This window comes from Mesoplodon densirostris, chromosome 10 (assembly GCF_025265405.1).
Source record: "Mesoplodon densirostris isolate mMesDen1 chromosome 10, mMesDen1 primary haplotype, whole genome shotgun sequence".
Classification (NCBI taxonomy): Eukaryota; Metazoa; Chordata; class Mammalia; order Artiodactyla; family Ziphiidae; genus Mesoplodon; species Mesoplodon densirostris.
The window spans coordinates 2,821,918-2,840,497 of NC_082670.1; the positions used below are offsets into that span (position 1 = coordinate 2,821,918).

An 18,580-nucleotide genomic window follows, 5' to 3' on the forward strand; every position below is an offset into this window, starting at 1 on the left:
AAGATGCTCAACATCATTAGTCATCAGGAAAATGAATAACAAAACCACAATGAGATACCACTTCAGACGTTAGGACCGCTATAATAATAACCAAAAAAGCAACATAACAAATGTTGGTGAGAAATGTGGAGGATACAGTGGGAATGTAAAGCGGTGGAGCCACTGTGAAAACCAGTTTGGCAGTTCCTTAAACAGTTACCATATGACCCAGCAATTTCACTCCTAGGTATACACCCAGAAGATTTTTTAAAAGGGACTCAGATACTTGTGCACCAGTATTTATTGCAGCATTATTCGCAATAGCCAAATGACCCAAGTGTCCATCAACATATGAAAGGATAAACAAAATGTGGTATATTCATAAACTGGAATTGTATTCAGCCATAGAAAGGAATGAAGCTCTGATACATGTTACGATATGGATGAACCTTGAAAACATTTTGCTAAGTGAAGTAAGCCAGACACAAAAGGTCACCTATTGTATGATTCCACTTGTATGAAATATCTAGAATAGGCGAATTCATGGAGACAGAAAGAAGATTATATGTTACCAGGACCTGGGTGGAGGGGGGAGTTACTGCTTAATGATTACTGCGTTTCTGTTTGGGGTGATGAAGAATTTTTTGAAATACAAATAGTGATGTTGCATAACATTGTGAATGTAATTAATGCCACGGAATTGTGTACTTAAAATGGTTGAAATGGCAAATCTTATGTTATACAGATTTTACTACAAAAAAAAAAAAAAACTATGTTATTGGGAAGAGTTTGTTTCCAAAAAGAAAGGGGGATGCTGTTAGCAGAGGGAAAGAAAAGTCATTAAATAAAACCAAAAGTAACTACTTCTCTAGGAAAAAGTTCAGGCTACTTTGATTAGTCTTAAGGTAGCCCTCGATGTTAACTTTCATCTGAAACACAAACAGGGGGAGTTGGGGAGAAGAGGAAGTATACAGCTGGCTTAACTGCCCCCTTGCCTGGGATGCCTAAGCCTGTGCCTGCATTTCTTCACAGCAAGGGGAGCCCCTAGAGGCGATGCTTATTGCTGATGCTAAACCTATTTATATCGTTTTAAGAGCACCACCTTCTCCTTGGACTCAGGATACAAATGCGGTTCCATCTTATTTGTTTGCAGTAAATGCCAGATTAGCAGGGAGTTCTGTTATTTCCCTTTGCCGGACGGGCTCCTACTGAATCAATCACAGGCGCTTCCGCCATCCTGAAGGCCCACCGGCAACGCTCCATCCACACCTGTGATTCCTCGCGCGGCCACAAGATGGTGCTGTCGCGTGGCGGACTTGAACCAAAGCGCGGCCCCAGGTGCTCCCTGCACCCGCTGGTTTTCAGAGGTGATGTCGCATCTTGGTCTCTCTTAGAGCTCAGCGCTTTCATTCCCACACCAAGGACTGGACGGCTCCCTGGCTGGTTCCAGCACCTGCTGCTCCACAGTTACCGGGTCCTCCCACGGGATCCACACCACCCGGAGGTCTGGCTGTTTTCCTTATAGGTCCTCAAAGCACAAAAGACGTGAACACACCCCTCCCACGGGACAACAGCGTCACTCACCCTCCTTGTAAGGAAGCCTACCTTCAGTTATTTCAGAGCGCCTACACCTACCTTTCTTAGTTGCACTCATTTCCTTTCTGTGACACAAAGATGATATGAGGACATCATCTCAGTGAGTCTCACAAGAAAGGGGGGAAAACAACCAAATTTCATCTTTGAGGACATTCTAATACGTTCGGAAATGCCTCTACAACTTTTCCCTCGGATAAAGGTCATTCTAAAATGAAAACGTCCCCCAGGACCTCCTGGACTCACAAGACAAGGTGGCCTGTCGCCTGCTGGCACGAGAGCATGTCACAGCGAGGCCATGTCCTCACTTCTGAACCCAAGGAAAACATCAGCTGCAGACAGACCACCCCCTGACGCTGGTGTGCAAACAGCAGCTGCAGTTATTTTCATTAGGAACATTACACAAGCGGGGAAAATCTTCCTTCTGCTCTAAATGGCCATCCCAGGACACCGGAAATCAAGGCAGAGCGTTTGGGGAGGGTCCTTGGATGGGTCGCAATGGCAGGTGGGCTACCAAATGAGGTGTTACAAGCCAGAAAGTGCTGGGAAAAGGGAAAAGGAGAAAATTAGCCCAAACGGCTCACCAGCACCCCTCGCCCACACATCCACAGGCCTCTCTGCCTTCTAGGGGATCTCCTTGGCCTTGAACCTTCATCCTATGTGCTCTTTATCCAGCCTCTCCAATAAAAACATCTGGCCAAACCACAGTACAACGTCACCACTAGGATGCGGTCACACACCAAACATTGCCATCACCACAAGGTCCCTCTTATAATCACACCCGCCCCCTAAATCCTGGCAACCACTTATCTGTTCTCCGTTTCTAGAATTTCTCATCTCAAAAATGTTACATAAATGGAATCGTACAGGACGGACCATTTTGGGATTGGCATTTTTCGTTCAGCATAATTCTCTGCAGACTCGCACAGGCTGCTGGGTGCATCGATAGTTCATCCTTTTTAACGTTGAGTGTTATGCCCCGTCCTTCAATCGTTACCCTGGACACCCGCCTGGGGGTGGAGGAGACGTGAGGCGCCGGCAGGGGCGCCCCCATCTTCCCAGCACTACAGTCCCTCCAGCCGCCACCGCGCGGAGCCACCGGGTCCCGCTCGGACACGAGGGCCCCGGCTGGCGCTGGGCAGAGCCCGGGGGCGGGGACAGGGCAGGGGCGGGGCTCCGAGTGCGGGGAGAGATCCAGACTGGTCGGGCTTGGGGGCGGGGCGGAGCGGGGAGCGGGGCCGGGCTGCGCTCGAGGGCGGGGCGTAGTCTAGGACGAGGCGGGGCGGTGTTCGTGGGCGATGGTGGGCGTGGCCAGGGCTGCGCTCGGGGCGGGGCCCCGCTGGCGGACTCCCCGCGTCAGCCGCGCAAAGCGCGTCCGCCCGCCGACGTCTGCGAGTGCGTGGCCCGCGTGGCCAGAACGTGGCGTGGACGTCGGACGTTCTTCCGGAGGAAGTCCGCGTCCTGCCCTCGTCCTGGGCGTGCGCGCGCTGGCTGAGGTGAGTGCGCTCGCTGGGGGGCGGGCTTGGGGACCCTTTCCAAGGCGAGGACTTCTGCGGGTTCCCACTCCCCGCGTGCCCGAGGCTCCTCTTCTGCAAGTACGAGACTGGGGCACAGGGTGAGCAGGCCCTTCGCTGCCCTCAGCCGCTGCCCTCAGCCGCTGCCCTCCGCCCTGGACTCGGGCAGCGCTGACCCCAGTTGCAGACGGGAAGCGGGCAGCCCGGGGTCAGCGAGTGGGCGTCGCGGTGACCTGGCCTAGGCCCGCGGGCCTCCGAGTTCCGGCTCGGCCTCTGCCCCGCGTACCGTCTAGTCTGTACCAGGCCCTGGAACTCAGCTTCTTTAACTTTAGCCCCTGAGATTCTCAGCCAGAGAAATTCGAGAAGAGAAACGTGTACTCAGTGTATGCTTCCTGTATGGCTATTTGTAGTTCTAGCGGGGGATGGAAAGACCCCAAGTGTAGGCAGAGAGGAACGGTCGCGGAGATTAGGACGAAGTAATGTACCTCAAATTATCAGCGCATTTGATGTGATATATAGCGTTTAACAACCACATGGCTCTTTTTTCCTGTTGACCTGGTAAGTGTATAATTTCCGAGGAAGGGGAAAGTACCGCAGCTGTGTAGGTAGGGAAGGTCAGTGGGGGAAGTGTTGGGCTAGTAGCCGACTTCTTGGGCCTCAGTTTCTTATTCTGTACAACTAGGAGAATTGACCAGAGCGGGAGTCAGAAATTCAGTGGCCTCCAGTGGCCTGGCGGGTGATGTAAATAGGTAAACTGGGCCCAGCAAAGCCAAAGGGGAATGCATGCCCTGCTGTAGGCATTAAAATTAAATGGTTTTTAACCAAACCCAAATGTCTTTGGGCCCTGACCCTCGGGATCTCAGGATGAGGTGTCCCCCGAGTCTGGAGTGACACTGATGACCTGTCCGAGGTGACCAGGTCCCCTCACTCTCCTGCATAACATGCTGCAATGGCTTTCTGTTAGGCTCAGGGTAAGGTCTTTGCCCCTGTCCTGCAGACTCACCCATCTCTTGGACCGAATCTCCCACCACCCAGGGCTCTGTTTTAACCCCAGGTGCATCATGCAGGCTTCCTTGAACACCTGGCCCCTCCCACCGCCTGCCTTACCCCCCGTCTTCCCTCTGCCTGAACCTGTCTGTGGCTGTACCTCGACCCTCCCCACCACTCTCCCCCTGTCCCTCAGTGTTTGTTTTCTCTTCTAGATTGTTGGGGCCACTGAGGAGAGTGATTGCGCCGGAGAGCCCAGGGCCCACCACACGCAGTCCTTCTGTGCCCAGAGTTCACCACAGACCCTCCTCTTGGCAGCATCCAGAGAGGAAAATACCCATCTTCCTAGAATATGGCAGGTGACTATTAGCCATGGGAGAGTTAAGCTTCTTTAAATTAAAATTTGAGTTAGAAATTGAATACCTTGTTATAAAAACTCCCGACAGCACTGAAGTGTATAAAACTTGTTTATAATGTGCACTGGTATCTGCAATTCTCTCGTTTTGTGTTTTCTTACTGTCCATTTCAGCCCCATCAAAATCTAATGCTTATCCTGTCTTTGCTTTGCCTCCATCCTCTGGGATGACCACCCAGAGGACATAGTAGGTGCTCAATAAATAGATATTGAGTGAATGAGCCCCAAGAGTTACGATGGTTAAAGATTCATCATGACTCACACACATCCCATTCTGTGACATCTTTTTTTTTCAACAAAAGATGAAAATCCTTTCATTTCAGAACATAAACGTTCACGTTATTTTACACATTGCGTCGTCCGTTAGGGTTTGTCAGCCTCGGCACTGCTGACCTTTGGGGCTAGATAGCCCTGTGTTGTGGGACCTGTCTGTACTTGTAGGATGTTTAGCAGCAGCCTTGGGCTCTGTCTCCTGTATGCCAGCCTTGCCTCCCTCTGGAAGTGACAGCCAGAAACGTCTCCAGACCTCGTGAAATATCCCCTGGGAGGCAACACGCTCCCCAGTTCATGTGTATCCTTTTTCCTATTAAGCCCCCAAGTGGAGTTCCCTTATAACAAATGAGTCTGAGAGGTTAAAGTAAAACTGTTAATCATTAATTTCACTTGTTGGATTCCACCTTTACACCCAGCTGAATGCCCCAGAGCTGTTTGCTTCCAACTGACGTTTATATTTTCTCCTTAAGGGCCTAACCAGAATAATATAAATCAAGAGTTTAAACATTTTGGTCTCAGACATTCCCAGGGAAGATTTAAACAAATCCCTACAGCTGCCTTCTGGAAGAAATCGGTACCTAACCTCACAGAATCTTCTGAACGAGGAAAGTACTGCTTCAGAGGCTGTTGGTATTGACACAGCCGGGCCCTGTAACGCTGGTCTTCTTAGAGCCTCTTGCCCTCAGCCTCGCCCCCGAAAGCAGGACTTGACGCAGGCCCTGCCTCTCCCATGGGACTAGGGATCTGGTTTTTGATGTCTGAAGTGTCAGCTTTTGATGGAGGGGAAAGAAGCAGGGCTGTGTGTCCGTGGTTGACGCCTTCCAACAAAGGGTGAGCACAAAAGATTAGTCACGGTAGTTTCTTATCCTAATATTAGGCAACACGGCTAAAACTTACGGAGGATCATAACCAGGACAGATGGGGCTTTTTTTTTTTTTTTTTTTTTTTTTGTGGTACGCGGGCCTCTCACTGTTGTGGCCCCTCCCGTCGTGGAGCACAGGCTCCGGATGCGCAGGCTCAGCGGCCATGGCTCACGGGCCCAGCCGCTCCGCGGCATATGGGATCCTCCCAGACCGGGGCACGAACCCGTGTCCCCTGCATCGGCAGGTGGACTCAACCACTGCGCCACCAGGGAAGCCCAGATTGGGCTTTTAAGGAACTCAGTTGTGTTACTCTTGAGGAATTGTTACTTGACTCGTCGTATATTTGTGTGTTAGTAAACTCAAGTAATGATGAACTATGACATAGTTAGATTTTTTTTAAATGACCATTGTTTTAAAACTGTCACCCATAAAAAGGATTGGTCTTTCTTACTTAGCTTCAACCATGGTGATGCACCTATATGTTTCATTGTCATCTTAGTCCTTGTTGAATTTTGACAAAGAGGAATTATTCTTCAAGAGAAATGGTTTCTTGTCCGGATTTAGGTAAGAAAGTGCTCATCGTCTACGCGCACCAAGAGCCCCGGTCTTTCAACGGGTCCTTGAAGGACGTGGCGGTGGCTGAACTGAGCCGGCAGGGCTGCACCGTCACCGTATCTGATCTCTATGCCATGGACTTTGAGCCGAGGGCCACAAGGAAAGATATCACTGGTGAGTCATGGAATAAATGCTCTGGTTTTTTAAACTTTCTTCCTTGTGTGTGTCTTTTTACTGAGGTATAATTGACATAACGTTGTATTCATTTCAGGTGTATAAAATAAGGATGCGATGTTGGTATACATTGCAAAATGATGACAAGTCCAGTTAGCATTCGTCATCACACATAGTTTCACTTTTTTCCCCTCTTGATGAGAACTTTGAAGATCCACTCTTTCATATGTGCAGCAGTCCTACCTGTAGTCACCAAGCTGTGCGTGACATCCCCGTGATTCAGTCATTTACAACTGAAAGTTTGCTCTTCTGGCCCTCTTTACCTGTATTACACACACTCTCCAGCCCCTGCCCCAGGCAGCCACCAATCTGTTTTCTGTATTCACGAGCTCAGTTATTTTTTTGTTTTGTTTTTTAAGATTCCGCATGTAAGTGAGATCATACAGTATTTGTCTTTTTCTGCCTGACTTATTTCACTTAGCATGATACCCTCCAAGTCCATCCATGTTGCTGCAAATGGCAAGGTTTCTTTCTTTGTGGCTGAATGATATTCCATTGTGTTTATATATCACCTTTTCTTCATCCGTTGATGGGCATTTAGGTTGTTTTCGTATCTTGGCTGTTGTGAATAATGCTTCAGTGAACATAGGGGTGCAGATATCTTTTTGAGTTACTGTGTTCCTTTTCTTTGGGTAAATGCCCAGAAGTGGGATTGCTGGATAGTAGCTCTATTTTTAATTTTGGGGAGGAAACCTCCACACTGTCCTCTGTAGTGGCTGCACTTTACATTCCCACAACAGTGCATGAGGGTCCCCTTTTCTCCACGGTGAGGACCTGCACTTGTCTCTTGTCTTTTTGATGATGGCCATTCTGACCGGTGTGAAGTGATAGCTCACTGTGGTTCTGATTTGCCTCCCTGATGATGAGTGATGTGGAGCATCTTTTCACATGCCTGTCGGCCGTCTGTGTGTTTTCTTCGGAAAGATGTCTGTTCAGATCCTCTAACCATTTTTCAATCAGATGGGGGGATTTTGCCTTCTTTGTAATGTTTTTAATTTTAAAAAGTTTGAAACCAAAGCTTGTCGTCGCGCATGATGGAGAGTCCTCAAGTCAAAAAGGTCTCAGTGCCAGTCCTTTCCCCCATCCCCAGCCACCCGGTTCCTCTGCCCCCAAGGAAACCGGTGTCACCCGTTACCTGTGCATCTTTCTGGAGTGAGTCTGCGCTCTCTCTGGATGTACCTAGAGCAATTAAGGGCATAGCCTCCATTATCCCTCCACTTTTTAAAAAATGGGAACATGTTACATATGTTGTTTTGCATGTTGCTTTCTTTTTTTCTGCTGCGAAGTCCCCCATTGTATGGAGGAGCCATGGTTTAAGTAGCTGCCACTAATGGGCACTTTTGGTTGTTTCTCACGTTTGCTGTGATAACAGAGCTGCAGCACACGGTCGTGGCCACACGTGTTTTCCTATCTGTGCAGGTATATCTAGAATGGAGTTGCTGGTCGGAGGGAATGTGCGTTTTGAATTTCCGTAGATACTATCAAATTGCCTCCTGTAGGTGCTGTACCGGTTTACCCCCAGCAGTGTTGGCAAGTGCTCATTTCCTCATTTAACCAATGTTTTGATAATTGCCAATCTGACAGGTGGAAAAATGGTCCCTGAGTACACAGTTTTGTATATGAATTGTAAATATAGTTTTACCTATTTCTTTTTTTTTTTTTAGTTTTGACTTTACTCTGGTGGCTTTTTTCATGCAGAATTTCATTTACTTTTGCTTAGTTGGCTTTTGACCTGTGTATTTTGTGTCATGTAAACTCTAAGCTTATTTTTTAAAGGTGTTATAGTTTCTTCTGGTATTTGACAGGTTCCACTCTTTAAATTTAAGTACGTTCTCTATTCAGAATTTACTTTGGTGCATGATGTGAGGTGTGGGTCGTTTTTCCCAAGTACTTACCCAGCTCTCTCATCACCATTTATTACATGATCCAGCTATTTGCCCCAATTTAAAATGCCACCTTCATTGTGATCTGAATTCCCACATATGTTTTATTCTCTTCTAAACTTTGTATTCTGCTTTTGTTTTCCTATCCATGACTCAGTACCACATGGCTTTAATTATTTTGGCAAATAATTTATTTAATATCTGATAGAGTTAGGTCACCCTCATTTGTCTTATTTTCTATTTTTTTTCTGACTAGTTTTACTTTTCCATAAAATCTTTTGAATTAGCTTTCCAGATTGTCCACTGAAAAAAAAATGCACAGTGTGAGAGCTGGGAGTTAAGTTTCATTTGGGGCAAAATGAGGACTATAGCCCAGGACACAGCCTCTCTGAGAGCTCTGAGGAGCTGCTCCCAAGAGGTGGGGGAGAAGTCAGGATATGTGTGATTTTGGTGAAGGGGGTGCGTGCAGCTGAGCACACAGTTTGGCAGAAGGTTGCTGCGGTTACGAGGAGCACACGTCTCCGTTAGTGATGTTAGTGCTTTTCTAGATACAAAGAGATGCAAGAATTGGGCTCATAAACTCTTCTCCTGGAAAGATCTAACTCTCTGAAGGCCTGTTCTGCCAGTTTTTCCGGGAGCACAGAGGGCCTCATTCCTGATCTCCACCCTGAACTCCTTTCAGGGCATGTTGAAGGTTCGTGGTCACAGCAGTTTGTGACTTAATCCTTGTAGAGGCAGATGGCAAGTGCCAACCTTTGGCTGGAAAGATTCAAAAGGTAACAGATGATATTTTTTTAACATCTTTATTGGAGTATAATTGCTTTACAATGGTGTATTAGTTTCTGCTTTATAACAAAGGGAATCAGTTATACATATACATATGTTCCCATATCTCTTCCCTCTTGCATCTCCCTTCCACCCTCCCTATCCCACCCCTCTAGGTGGTCACAAAGCACCCAGCTGATCTCCCTGTGCCATGCAGCTGCTTCCCACTAGCTATCTATTTTATGTTTGGTAGTGTACATATGTCCATGCCACTCTCTCACTTTGTCACAGCTTACCCTTCCCCCTCCCCATATCCTCAAGTCCATTCTCTAGTAGGTCTGTGTCTTTATTCCCGTCTTACCCCTAAGTACTTCATGACCTTTTTTTTTCTTTTTTTCTTAGATTCCATATATATGTGTTAGCATACGGTATTTGTTTTTCTCTTTCTGACTTACTTCACTCTGTATGACAGACTCTAGATCCATCCACCTCACTACAAATAACTCAATCTCTTTTCTTTTTATGGCTGAGTAATATTCCACTGTATATATGTGCCACATCTTCTTCATCCACTCATCCGATGACGGACACTAACAGATGATCTTTTTATTGAGGTCCCATTAAGTTTACAGATGACTCAGCCTCGTGAAGTTCTTTCTGTCCCAGTGACAGGCATGGTTCATTTGCTCACGTGCTCTCACAACCTTCCAGGTCTGTTTCCGAGTTTTCTTCATGCAGGTCTCACATAATTCTTACTAACTGGGTTTTGTTCCTCTGTGTCAGCCGTCCCCAACCTTTATGGCACCAGGGATGGGTCTCGTGGAAGACAGTGTTTCCATGCACTGGGGCGAGGGATGGTTCAGGCGGTGATGCGAGCGATGGGGAGCGGCTGTAAATGCAGATGAAGCTTCTCTCCCTTGCCCGCCGCTCACCTCCTGCTGTGCAGCCCAGTTACTAACAGGCCGAGGACCGGTACCAGTCCACAGCCAGGGGGTTGGGGGCCCCTGCCCTATATGAAGAGGACTCATCTGTGTGTGCGTGTATGTGGCTGCTACTAATTTTCTTACTGTTTGTAGTTTTCAGCTGATTCTCTGGGGCTTTCCTGATATACAGTCAGATCATCTGCAAATAATGATAATTTCACCTTTGGTTTTCTAGGAATTTTAATTTTAAATTAATTACCTTTAATTTCCTTCTGTTTGCAATTGGGTTAACAAGATCCCCAGGTTTAGTATTTAGTGCTGATGGTAATAGCTGACATCCTTGTCTTTTCTTGTCTTCCCTTCTTTTTTAAAAAAATTTATTGATTTATTTTTTTGGCTGCGTTGGGTCTTTGTTGCTGCGCACGGGCTTTCTCTAGTTGCAGCAAGCAGGGGCTACTCTTGGTTGCGGTGTGCGGGCTTCTCATTGCGGTGGCTTCTCTTGTTGCAGAGTATGGGCTCTAGGCATGTAGGCTTCTGTAGTTGCAGTGTGCAGGCTCGGTAGTTGTGGCTCACAGGCTCTAGAGCACAGGATCAGTAGTTGTGGAGCACGGGCTTACTTGCTCCGTGGCATTTGGGATCTTCCCGGACCAGGGCTCGAACCTGTGTCCCCTGCATTGGCAGGCAGATTCTCAACCACTGCGCCACCAGGGGAGCCCTTCCCTTTTTTTAAAAAAACAATATGTATTTATTTATTTATTTTGGCTGCGCGGGGTCCTAGTTGCAGCATGTGGGATCTAATTCCCCGATCAGGGATCAAACCCAGGCTCCCTGCATTGGAAGCATGGAGTCTTACCCACTGGACCACCGGGGAGGTCCCTGTCTATTCCCTTTTAATAAACCAAACAATTCTTTTCACTGAGCGAACAGCAAAGCAGGGACTGGGGAGATAGGGAGTATTATGTGGAGGAGCCCCTGGTTTTCAGTGAATCAAGTGACACAGGCTCTTTGTATAAAGTATCTTAAATGTGGTAAACAGGTGGGCAGAGGGTGAAGACCACAGCCCCTTCACATGCCCTCCTGGTCCTGCATGGCCCCCAGGGACAAGCAGGCCGAACTCTGTGGTGTGGGTCATTGTAGATCTTACTCCAAATAGCAGCAAAATGCATATCTGTGTAGAGCTTAGAAACTCTATAGGTACAGATGTAAGTGGGGATTTGCTTTATTCACTAGAGCTTTGGGGAGTCTTTTTAATGAGTGCATGGCGCTTCATGGTACCTGCTATAACTTACGAGTTCCCCTGTTGACTTAGGCTTACTCTGTCTCCAGCTTTCGTTTCAAGCTGTGAGTCAGTAGGTTTCCATGGCTCTGGACTCCCTGTCTTACTGAGAAAGTCCTCTCCATGTCCTCACTTACAAAAATATTCTCATTTTCCCATGACATCTGGATACCTTTGCTTTGATATTTACTTCTTAATTTATCTAGAATACTCGTGGCCCATGCACATTTTAGTGTCCGTTTACCATTAGCAGAAGCACCCCGTGTCCTCTGTGGGCTCCACACCCGGTGGGCGGCAGCCTGCCTGACACACAGGCTCTCCTGCTCAGGGTCTCTGGTCGGTACAGAACCTCATGCATAGAAGGGTCCCAACAGGTGCTTTGAATGAAAATGAACCCCGGGGAGGCTGAGGGAGGAAGCAGAGCCCTGGCATGTTCTCAGCTGTGGCTGCTGAAGGGCTGGCCTCTCCTTGGGCTCCTCTGCAGGCCGCGTGCTGCAGGGGCCGCACCTGGGCCTCCCGCCGTCCCCTCTGCTGCCATGTGGGACCCGTGGCCTTGAGCTCGGCCCTCAGCCTCCATCTCCTCTCTGGTCGGTTGGGAATTACCCAGCCTGTCGGGTTGTTACGAACATAGAAAGGTGATGCTGCAGAGCATAGCGTGGTGCGTGGGGATCCTCAACCACTGGTGACTATTGTTAGCACTGATCAGTGCGGTTGGGTGAATCACGCTGCTTGAGGAGAACCACTGAAGGCCTAGATCAAGTGTTAACTTGGCTTTCAGCCTAGTTGTCGAGGGTTAGGGTTAGGGTTAGAGGGTTAGGGTTAGGGGTTAGGGTCGGGGTCAGGGTCAGGGGTTAGGGTTAGGTGCTGCAGGTTCCAGCCTGACCCCTTCCCCCCCGCTGCTGCTGCCTGAGCCCCTCCCCTACCAGGCCTTGTCCTGATTCGCTGAGGCCACAGTGAGCTTTTCCCGGGCTGAATTGGAGCGTTCCCTATATACATGGGGAGCCGCCCCCTGTGTGCAGGAGAAGCTTAAGCCCCTCGGCCGGGCTCACAAGCCCTGGTCCATTCCTGCAGTCACATCACTGGCGGGCCTCCCGGCCTCTCACCGCAGGTTCTCGGCTGTGCTCCCGGTGGCCCACTCCTGGGCTGGCCAGGTTTTCCCGTCTGCGTCTTCTGCCCAGAAGGTCCCCTGCTTCTCCTGGCTGCCCGAAACTGCTACTCCGTCCTCAGAACCCCGTTCACCGACTCATCCCCAGGGTGCGCTCCTGACCCGCCCCCGCAGAGCTGGCTGCAGCGCTTGTCACACGCACAGAGTGAGGCCCGTCTGCCTTAACGTTACACCTAGCAGGCTGAGTGGTTGTGTTCTGTGTGTTACCGTGTGGTTGCTCATCCATGTCTCCTGCTGGACTTTGAGTCCCTTAGGAGAAGGTAAGGACGTAGCTTGCTCTCTTTGCGTCCACAGTCTGACCCCAGGGCCTGGCGCGTGCTCAGGTCTCCGTGACTGCCCGGTGACCTGCCGGGGGTCCAGGCAGCAGTGGCGCTGGTGGGATTGGCGGCACGGGCCGCGGCTGCCCCCTGGGTGGAAACCCCTGTCCTGTTCTTCCAGGCGCCCTCTCCCGCCCCGAGTCCTTCAGCTACAGCGTGGAAGCGTACGAGGCCTGCAAGAAGAGGTCTCTGACCAGCGACATAATCGCCGAGCAGAAGAAGGTCCAGGAGGCCGACCTAGTGATGTTTCAGGTTCAGTTCCCCTCAGATTGTGGTAACGGATTTGGTTTGTCCTGTGTGCAGAGTCTTTCCCAATACTGAGTTCACGCTCTGGGCGGTGGTGCTACGATCTGTGCACTTAACTTTGGTTTGGTTGGGTCCGGAGACCCAGGGAGCCCATACCCCCCGTTCAGATCCTGACCCCCAAGTAAACAGCAGGGGTTTCCCTTTAGCCTGTGGTCCTGAAACGGCTGACCCTGCAGGAGGTGCTGCCTGCGTTCTCTGATCCCTAGCCCGGGAGGTGCGGGGCTGCACAGAAACCAGATTCGTCTGCGTGGGTGTTTATCAGAGCAATTTAGGCCAGATGCAACTGGTGCCTTACGTATCCTGCTCGTCAAGCCCCGTGGGTGGCCTCACCCCCCTACCCTCACCTGGTGCTCACTCACCTTTCTCCCTGGCAGCCTTCACTACACGAGAGCTGCCCAGGACGCTACGTCCACGGCCAGCCAGGCGGGCATCATGGCAGCAGAGTAAATGTGCTTTTGGGGAGTCGTTGGGTGGAGAGAAGTCCAAGGCAGGCCAGGAGAGAAGGGGATTTATCGTAGGGGCCCTGATCGCTTGGGCCCCAGGAACCCGAGGACAGGCCGTGGCAGGCTTCCGGGCAGTGGCACGGGGCGTGGGGTGTCTGCTCCGCTCCCCACGGCAGCTGCTCTGCCTCTGCCCCGCGTCACTAGATCCAGCCTCCCAGGAAGGGATCTCCTGGGTCCACAGCATCTCTGTTTTGCAACCTGCTGAGGGGCGGGGCGTGGGCGGGGGAACAGGACCACCCTTGCGGTGGGCGCAGAGCCAGTTCCCAGACACAGCGCGGAAACGCCCCGTAGACTACGCCTGTGCATGTGGAGCCCGCGCCCTTGACTCTGGGTGTGGTCCCAGTGCGCCCTTCTTCCATCCTCCTCACGCCTGAGTGCCCGCGGCTCACCACCGGCACGCTGGTAGGCACGCAGGACCGTGCAGCCGTGTGCCGATGCCCAGCAGTCCGGCCCCTGGTCCGAGCAGAACCCCCCGCAGCTGTCTCCCCTCCGCTGCGGGCTCCTGGCTGAGCACACGGAGCCCGAGGCTCCCTCCTCCCCCGGGACTGGAAGGTGAACACCAGGCAAGGCCTGTTCCTTCTGTGAGAGTTCTGTCTTTATTCCTGCCTCTTCTCATCAGTCTTCTCCCCACCCCCGCCCCTTTTCCCTGTACTCTGCCCAGAGCCTCTGCATGTATGTTGTTGTTTTTTTTTTTGTTCAACACTAATACAAATGTCATTCACCGCGACCACTGCTACTATGACCATAGCTCAGCACTCACTGAGCATTCACCCTGTTCTGGGCACCGTGATGTGTCATTGACCCCTCACCACAGTGCTGTGAGTGATTTGCAAATCAGGCTAAGGAGGCCCAGAGAGGTTAAGTAACTTGCCACCGTCACACAGCAGTAGGTTGTGGAGCTGGGATTTCAGTGCCAAGTCCTGAGTTAGATTTATAGTGAAACACGGGCTTCCTTCTAGCTTTGGTAACAGGTTATTGCATGTGTTCATCTCTTTTCATTGATGATATTGTTGGATATGGTGTTAGGGCTTCTGTGGGGACCGGAGTGGACTCCAGGGAGACCGTGCTGCTGGTGTGTGGACTCTGAGGATCAGACTTCTCAGAACCTACCCCCAGCCCGACTCCCAGATGCCGTGTCTCACCCCCAGGTGGGGAAACGGGCAAACTCTTTCCCACACCCTCCCTCTGGCCCCGTGGCTGGGGGTCAGCACCTCCCGGCCCACTCAGTCGGGCAAGCAGTCGGGGACCGTCCCGGGGGGCGCAGAGCCACCTGTGACAGCGACCAGGACGGTCGGCTCTGCCCGCCCCTCCGGCCGTCACCGCCACACCGTGTGCCTCAGAGAGGGAGGAGAAGCCTCCCCATCACGTTGGTGACACCTGCCTGCCCGGGCCCGGGGAGGAGGCGCCCCCAAACACCCAGGCAGAGGAACGCGGAAGTGACCCAGCGCTCCCTGCCTGTTCCACCTGCAGTTCCCGCTGTACTGGTTCAGCGTGCCGGCCATCCTGAAGGGCTGGATGGACAGGGTGCTGTGCCAGGGCTTTGCCTTCGACATCCCGGGATTCTACGACGACAGCCTCCTCAAGGTATGGCCGGATGAGGGGCGGCGTCCATCGGGGATGGAGGGGGCGTCTCAGCAAGTCACTCCTAGTTTGCATTTTTTAACCAAACACTGAGCGCCAACTGTTTGTAAGGCCCCGTGTGGTTACATGGGGGAGAAAGCGTCGCTCCCAAGGTCATGGGCTTTTCTTCGAGTAAGGGACACAGAGCGTCCACGTCTGTCTGCGTGCTCAGCCAGGGAGGCCTGGGCTGGCCTGGGGACGGCTGCCGAGGGCCACCTGCTCCACGATGCGGGCTCATCACTGGCCACGCACCTGTTCACCTCTGAGCGTCACGGTAACCACCTGGAAAACAGGATAACGCCTCGCTCCCAGGGAAGAGGTGGTGGGGAACCAGGCAGATGCACAGGACCTGGTAGCTATGCATTTCCCACTAAAACAAATGACATTTTCAACTCTGAGATCCTCAGAAGATAAGTGCATATAAAGAAAACACTGAGTCATGAGATCCGTCTTGGACCGTGAAAAGATGCCACCCTTTGCTGAGTGGCCCCAGGAGCCGGGCACTGCGGGCGGTGCCATTTGCCCTCCCAGCCGCTCCGAGGTCTGGCCTCAGCCTCACCCGCTCCTCCCCTGTGTCCCTGAAGCCCGCTCTCCACCAGCACCGGGGCCTGTCAGCTCTGTGTGCGCCCCGTCCATTCCTCTGGTTGTCCCCTGCTCTCTCCATTCGATGTAGCTGTCACCTGCAGCTGGGCTGGGTGGAGATGGGAATGTGTGTCTTTCCATCAGGGAAGGGTGCAGGGGAGCTGGCCTCGGGTTTTCCCTCCCGGTCATTATAAACCTCTGGGCTGGAGTCACAGTGGCCTTTCCTACCCTGTCCTCTGGGGTCCCACCAGCACGTGTGCTGTGTCCTCCGCAGGGTAAACTAGCCATCCTGTCCTTAACCACGGGCGGCACGGCTGACATGTACAGGAAAACTGGAGCCAGCGGAGACTTCCGATACTTCCTGTGGCCCCTCCAGGTACGCCACACCCTTCCCTGACCCACAGCTCCCCTGGTACAAATGAGGTGTGAGATAGGCCTGAAGGCCAGACCATTCTGACTTCCCTGGGTACAGGAAGTGACAGCCTCTGCCCTCTTTAATGATTTACTTGGTAGCACTGGAAAGGCTGGCCAATGAGGAAAACGTGTGTTATCAGGATAGCTTCTGCCATCGTTTGGGCAGAGGCCAGGCCAAACCTAGTTGGCTGGTGTGCTCTGGGGTACACAGGAGCCCCACGGTGGCCCGTGTGTGTCACGATTCGGGAGGGTGGAGCCATCCACACTCTGGCTCTGCTTCCTGCGGCAGCACCGCCTGGAACCCTGGCCAAAGGCTCCCCGGCCCGCATCCAGCAGCCTTGGGAGTGGGCACGTGTCCATGGAGCCAGCGACTGGGCGCCTCCCCAGCCCCACCCCCGCTCCAGGAGCCCGGGACTCGGCTCCGGCCTGCGCTCCCAGGTGGACGCCGAGCTGCCTCTGTGCCCTGGGCCCGGGGTTGGCGAGGACGGCGGTCGGCGGAAGTGCCCTGGTGAGGGCAGAGCTGAGGAAGGGAACTGGGGGCCCTGGGATGGCCCCCGTGTCCTGTAGGGAACTCCTGGGAGACCCGGCGGCCTGCATGGAGGCTGCCCATCTCGGTTGTTAGGGGGGTGTGTTGAGCTCGGAAGAGGTCACGTAGTTAAGGGTTTGTGAGCTTTAAAAATGCAGGCGGTGGTGTGGGTCCCGGCCTCCCACCCACCTGATGGGGCAGGCCTGGACAGGGTGTGGGTTTAGGGAAGGAGTGCAGACGGAGGACAGTGATATTTCTAGAAAAACGATCTCTGAAAGGAGACAGGATAGTCGTTCCATGTAGTGATGCTCAGCTGTAGAAGCCCAAACTTCCTCTGCAGAGGCCGAGGGGCCTCTTAGGTGCCATTAGCCAGGCCTAAATTCTTGCTTTTAAAAAATCTTCACCTTTTTTTCAGTTTGCAGAAGTACATATCATAGAAAAAAATGAGATTATAAAATATAAAAATAGTCCCCTTAATTCCTCCCTTAAAAATAATCACTTTCCATGATTTGATGTATTTCTTTGCAGCCCATATATATTTTTAAATATATACTTTTAATGATTAGGCTTATCATGTTTATCTTTTTACATAAACGGTGTGCCACAAACACCGCTTCACGTTTCTTCTTGCTGTTTACATTTAATGCATATCTTGAACAACCTTCCATGGTAGCACATTGTAGCTCTAATAACCTCATTCTAGAATATTCCATCGCACGACTTGCCATAATTTGCCTAACCAGTCAAAACCGTAAACTTCGGTATCTGACTCAACAGCAGAGATTAAAGGTTCATGTCAGTTACCAGAGTAGAATTTGGAACTTGGCCGCTGCCCAGCCCTCTTCACCTCCCTGGTAGCGGCCGTGTCCTGAGGTTCTGGGGCAGTTCCGTTGTTTTCGGTTAACTGGTAGCATGAAAGGTATTCTGTCCCCTTTGGTGACTGAACGGATGGCATGTGCAGGGCGGCTTCTCACTGCTCTCCTTTCTTTGCGGCTGTAGCACGGCACGCTGCACTTCTGTGGATTTAAGGTCCTTGCCCCTCATATCAGTTTTGCTCCTGAATTTGCATCAGAAGAAGAAAGAAGGGAGATGGTAGCCTCCTGGGCACAGAGGCTGAAGACCATCTGGAAGGAGGAGCCCATCCCCTGCTCGCCCCCCTGGTATTTCGGGCAGTGACCTCGGGGCCATGCTGGGAGGTGCTGGTGTGTGTAATAAATGACGGCACGACAGAGCAGCAGGTGTGTGGGGTGATGTGACTGTGTCTCCAGGGTCGTGTAGGCCGACTCGCGGCTCCCGTCCCCCGCTGGTCGTCCCGGATTCTCTCCTGACAGATGTCCGTATTCTCTCAGGCTTTCTTTTCATTTCTAATATTTTTCCATCTCCCTGTCTTCAGTCTTCGTGGGTAGTGGTGTTTTTCTGTAGTTCTCCTGGCTTGGAACTGGGTGTGTTAGGTTTTGTTTTGTTGTATTCCATAACTCACCTTGCATTTCTGTTTGCATAGGAAAGTCTGTTCACAGCTCGTGTTTGAATGCTCTGTTTGGACTTACTTCTTCCATCTTTTTTTTTTTTTTTTTTTTTACTTGCATCATGACTGTGAAGTTTTAATTGAGCAGCCACTTAACGTATTTTTACAATCCCTGCGTGCCCGTTACAACGAGCTTTCCAAGCAGTAGTGAGAAGGCATCCTGTCAGTGTTTGCGAGCTCGGGCAACACGACTGACAGTGACCTCAAGGTGTGGGCATGTGTAGGTGGAGTGTCTCCCCCAAAGCGGGTTTGAGGAATTAGATCCCTTCCCCCCACCCCCTCCCCCCATCGTCATGGTCATCGTCACTGCCCAGGAAAGAGCAGCTGCCTGGGGTCAGGGCCCTTCTGCTCAGTATCCCAGC

General features: G+C 51.4%; 1 protein-coding gene across 3 annotated transcripts; it reads left to right on the forward strand.

Moving 5' to 3' along the window:
* Positions 1-2,948: 2,948 nt before the first annotated feature.
* On the forward strand, positions 2,949-17,922 carry NQO2 (N-ribosyldihydronicotinamide:quinone dehydrogenase 2). 3 transcript variants are annotated; one of them, XM_060110938.1, is made up of 7 exons: positions 2,949-3,068; positions 4,289-4,432; positions 6,189-6,353; positions 12,864-12,994; positions 15,022-15,135; positions 16,028-16,129; positions 17,693-17,922. In XM_060110938.1, exons 2-7 carry the CDS (start codon positions 4,426-4,428, stop codon positions 17,867-17,869), a joined length of 696 nt encoding a protein of 231 aa, XP_059966921.1. In that variant the 5' UTR covers positions 2,949-3,068; positions 4,289-4,425; the 3' UTR covers positions 17,870-17,922. The 3 variants fall into 3 exon arrangements, with proteins under 3 accessions (XP_059966921.1, XP_059966922.1, XP_059966923.1); XM_060110939.1 differs by lacking the exon at positions 2,949-3,068 and adding an exon at positions 3,098-3,187; XM_060110940.1 differs by lacking the exon at positions 2,949-3,068 and adding an exon at positions 3,254-3,644.
* The last annotated feature ends 658 nt before the right edge of the window (positions 17,923-18,580 follow it).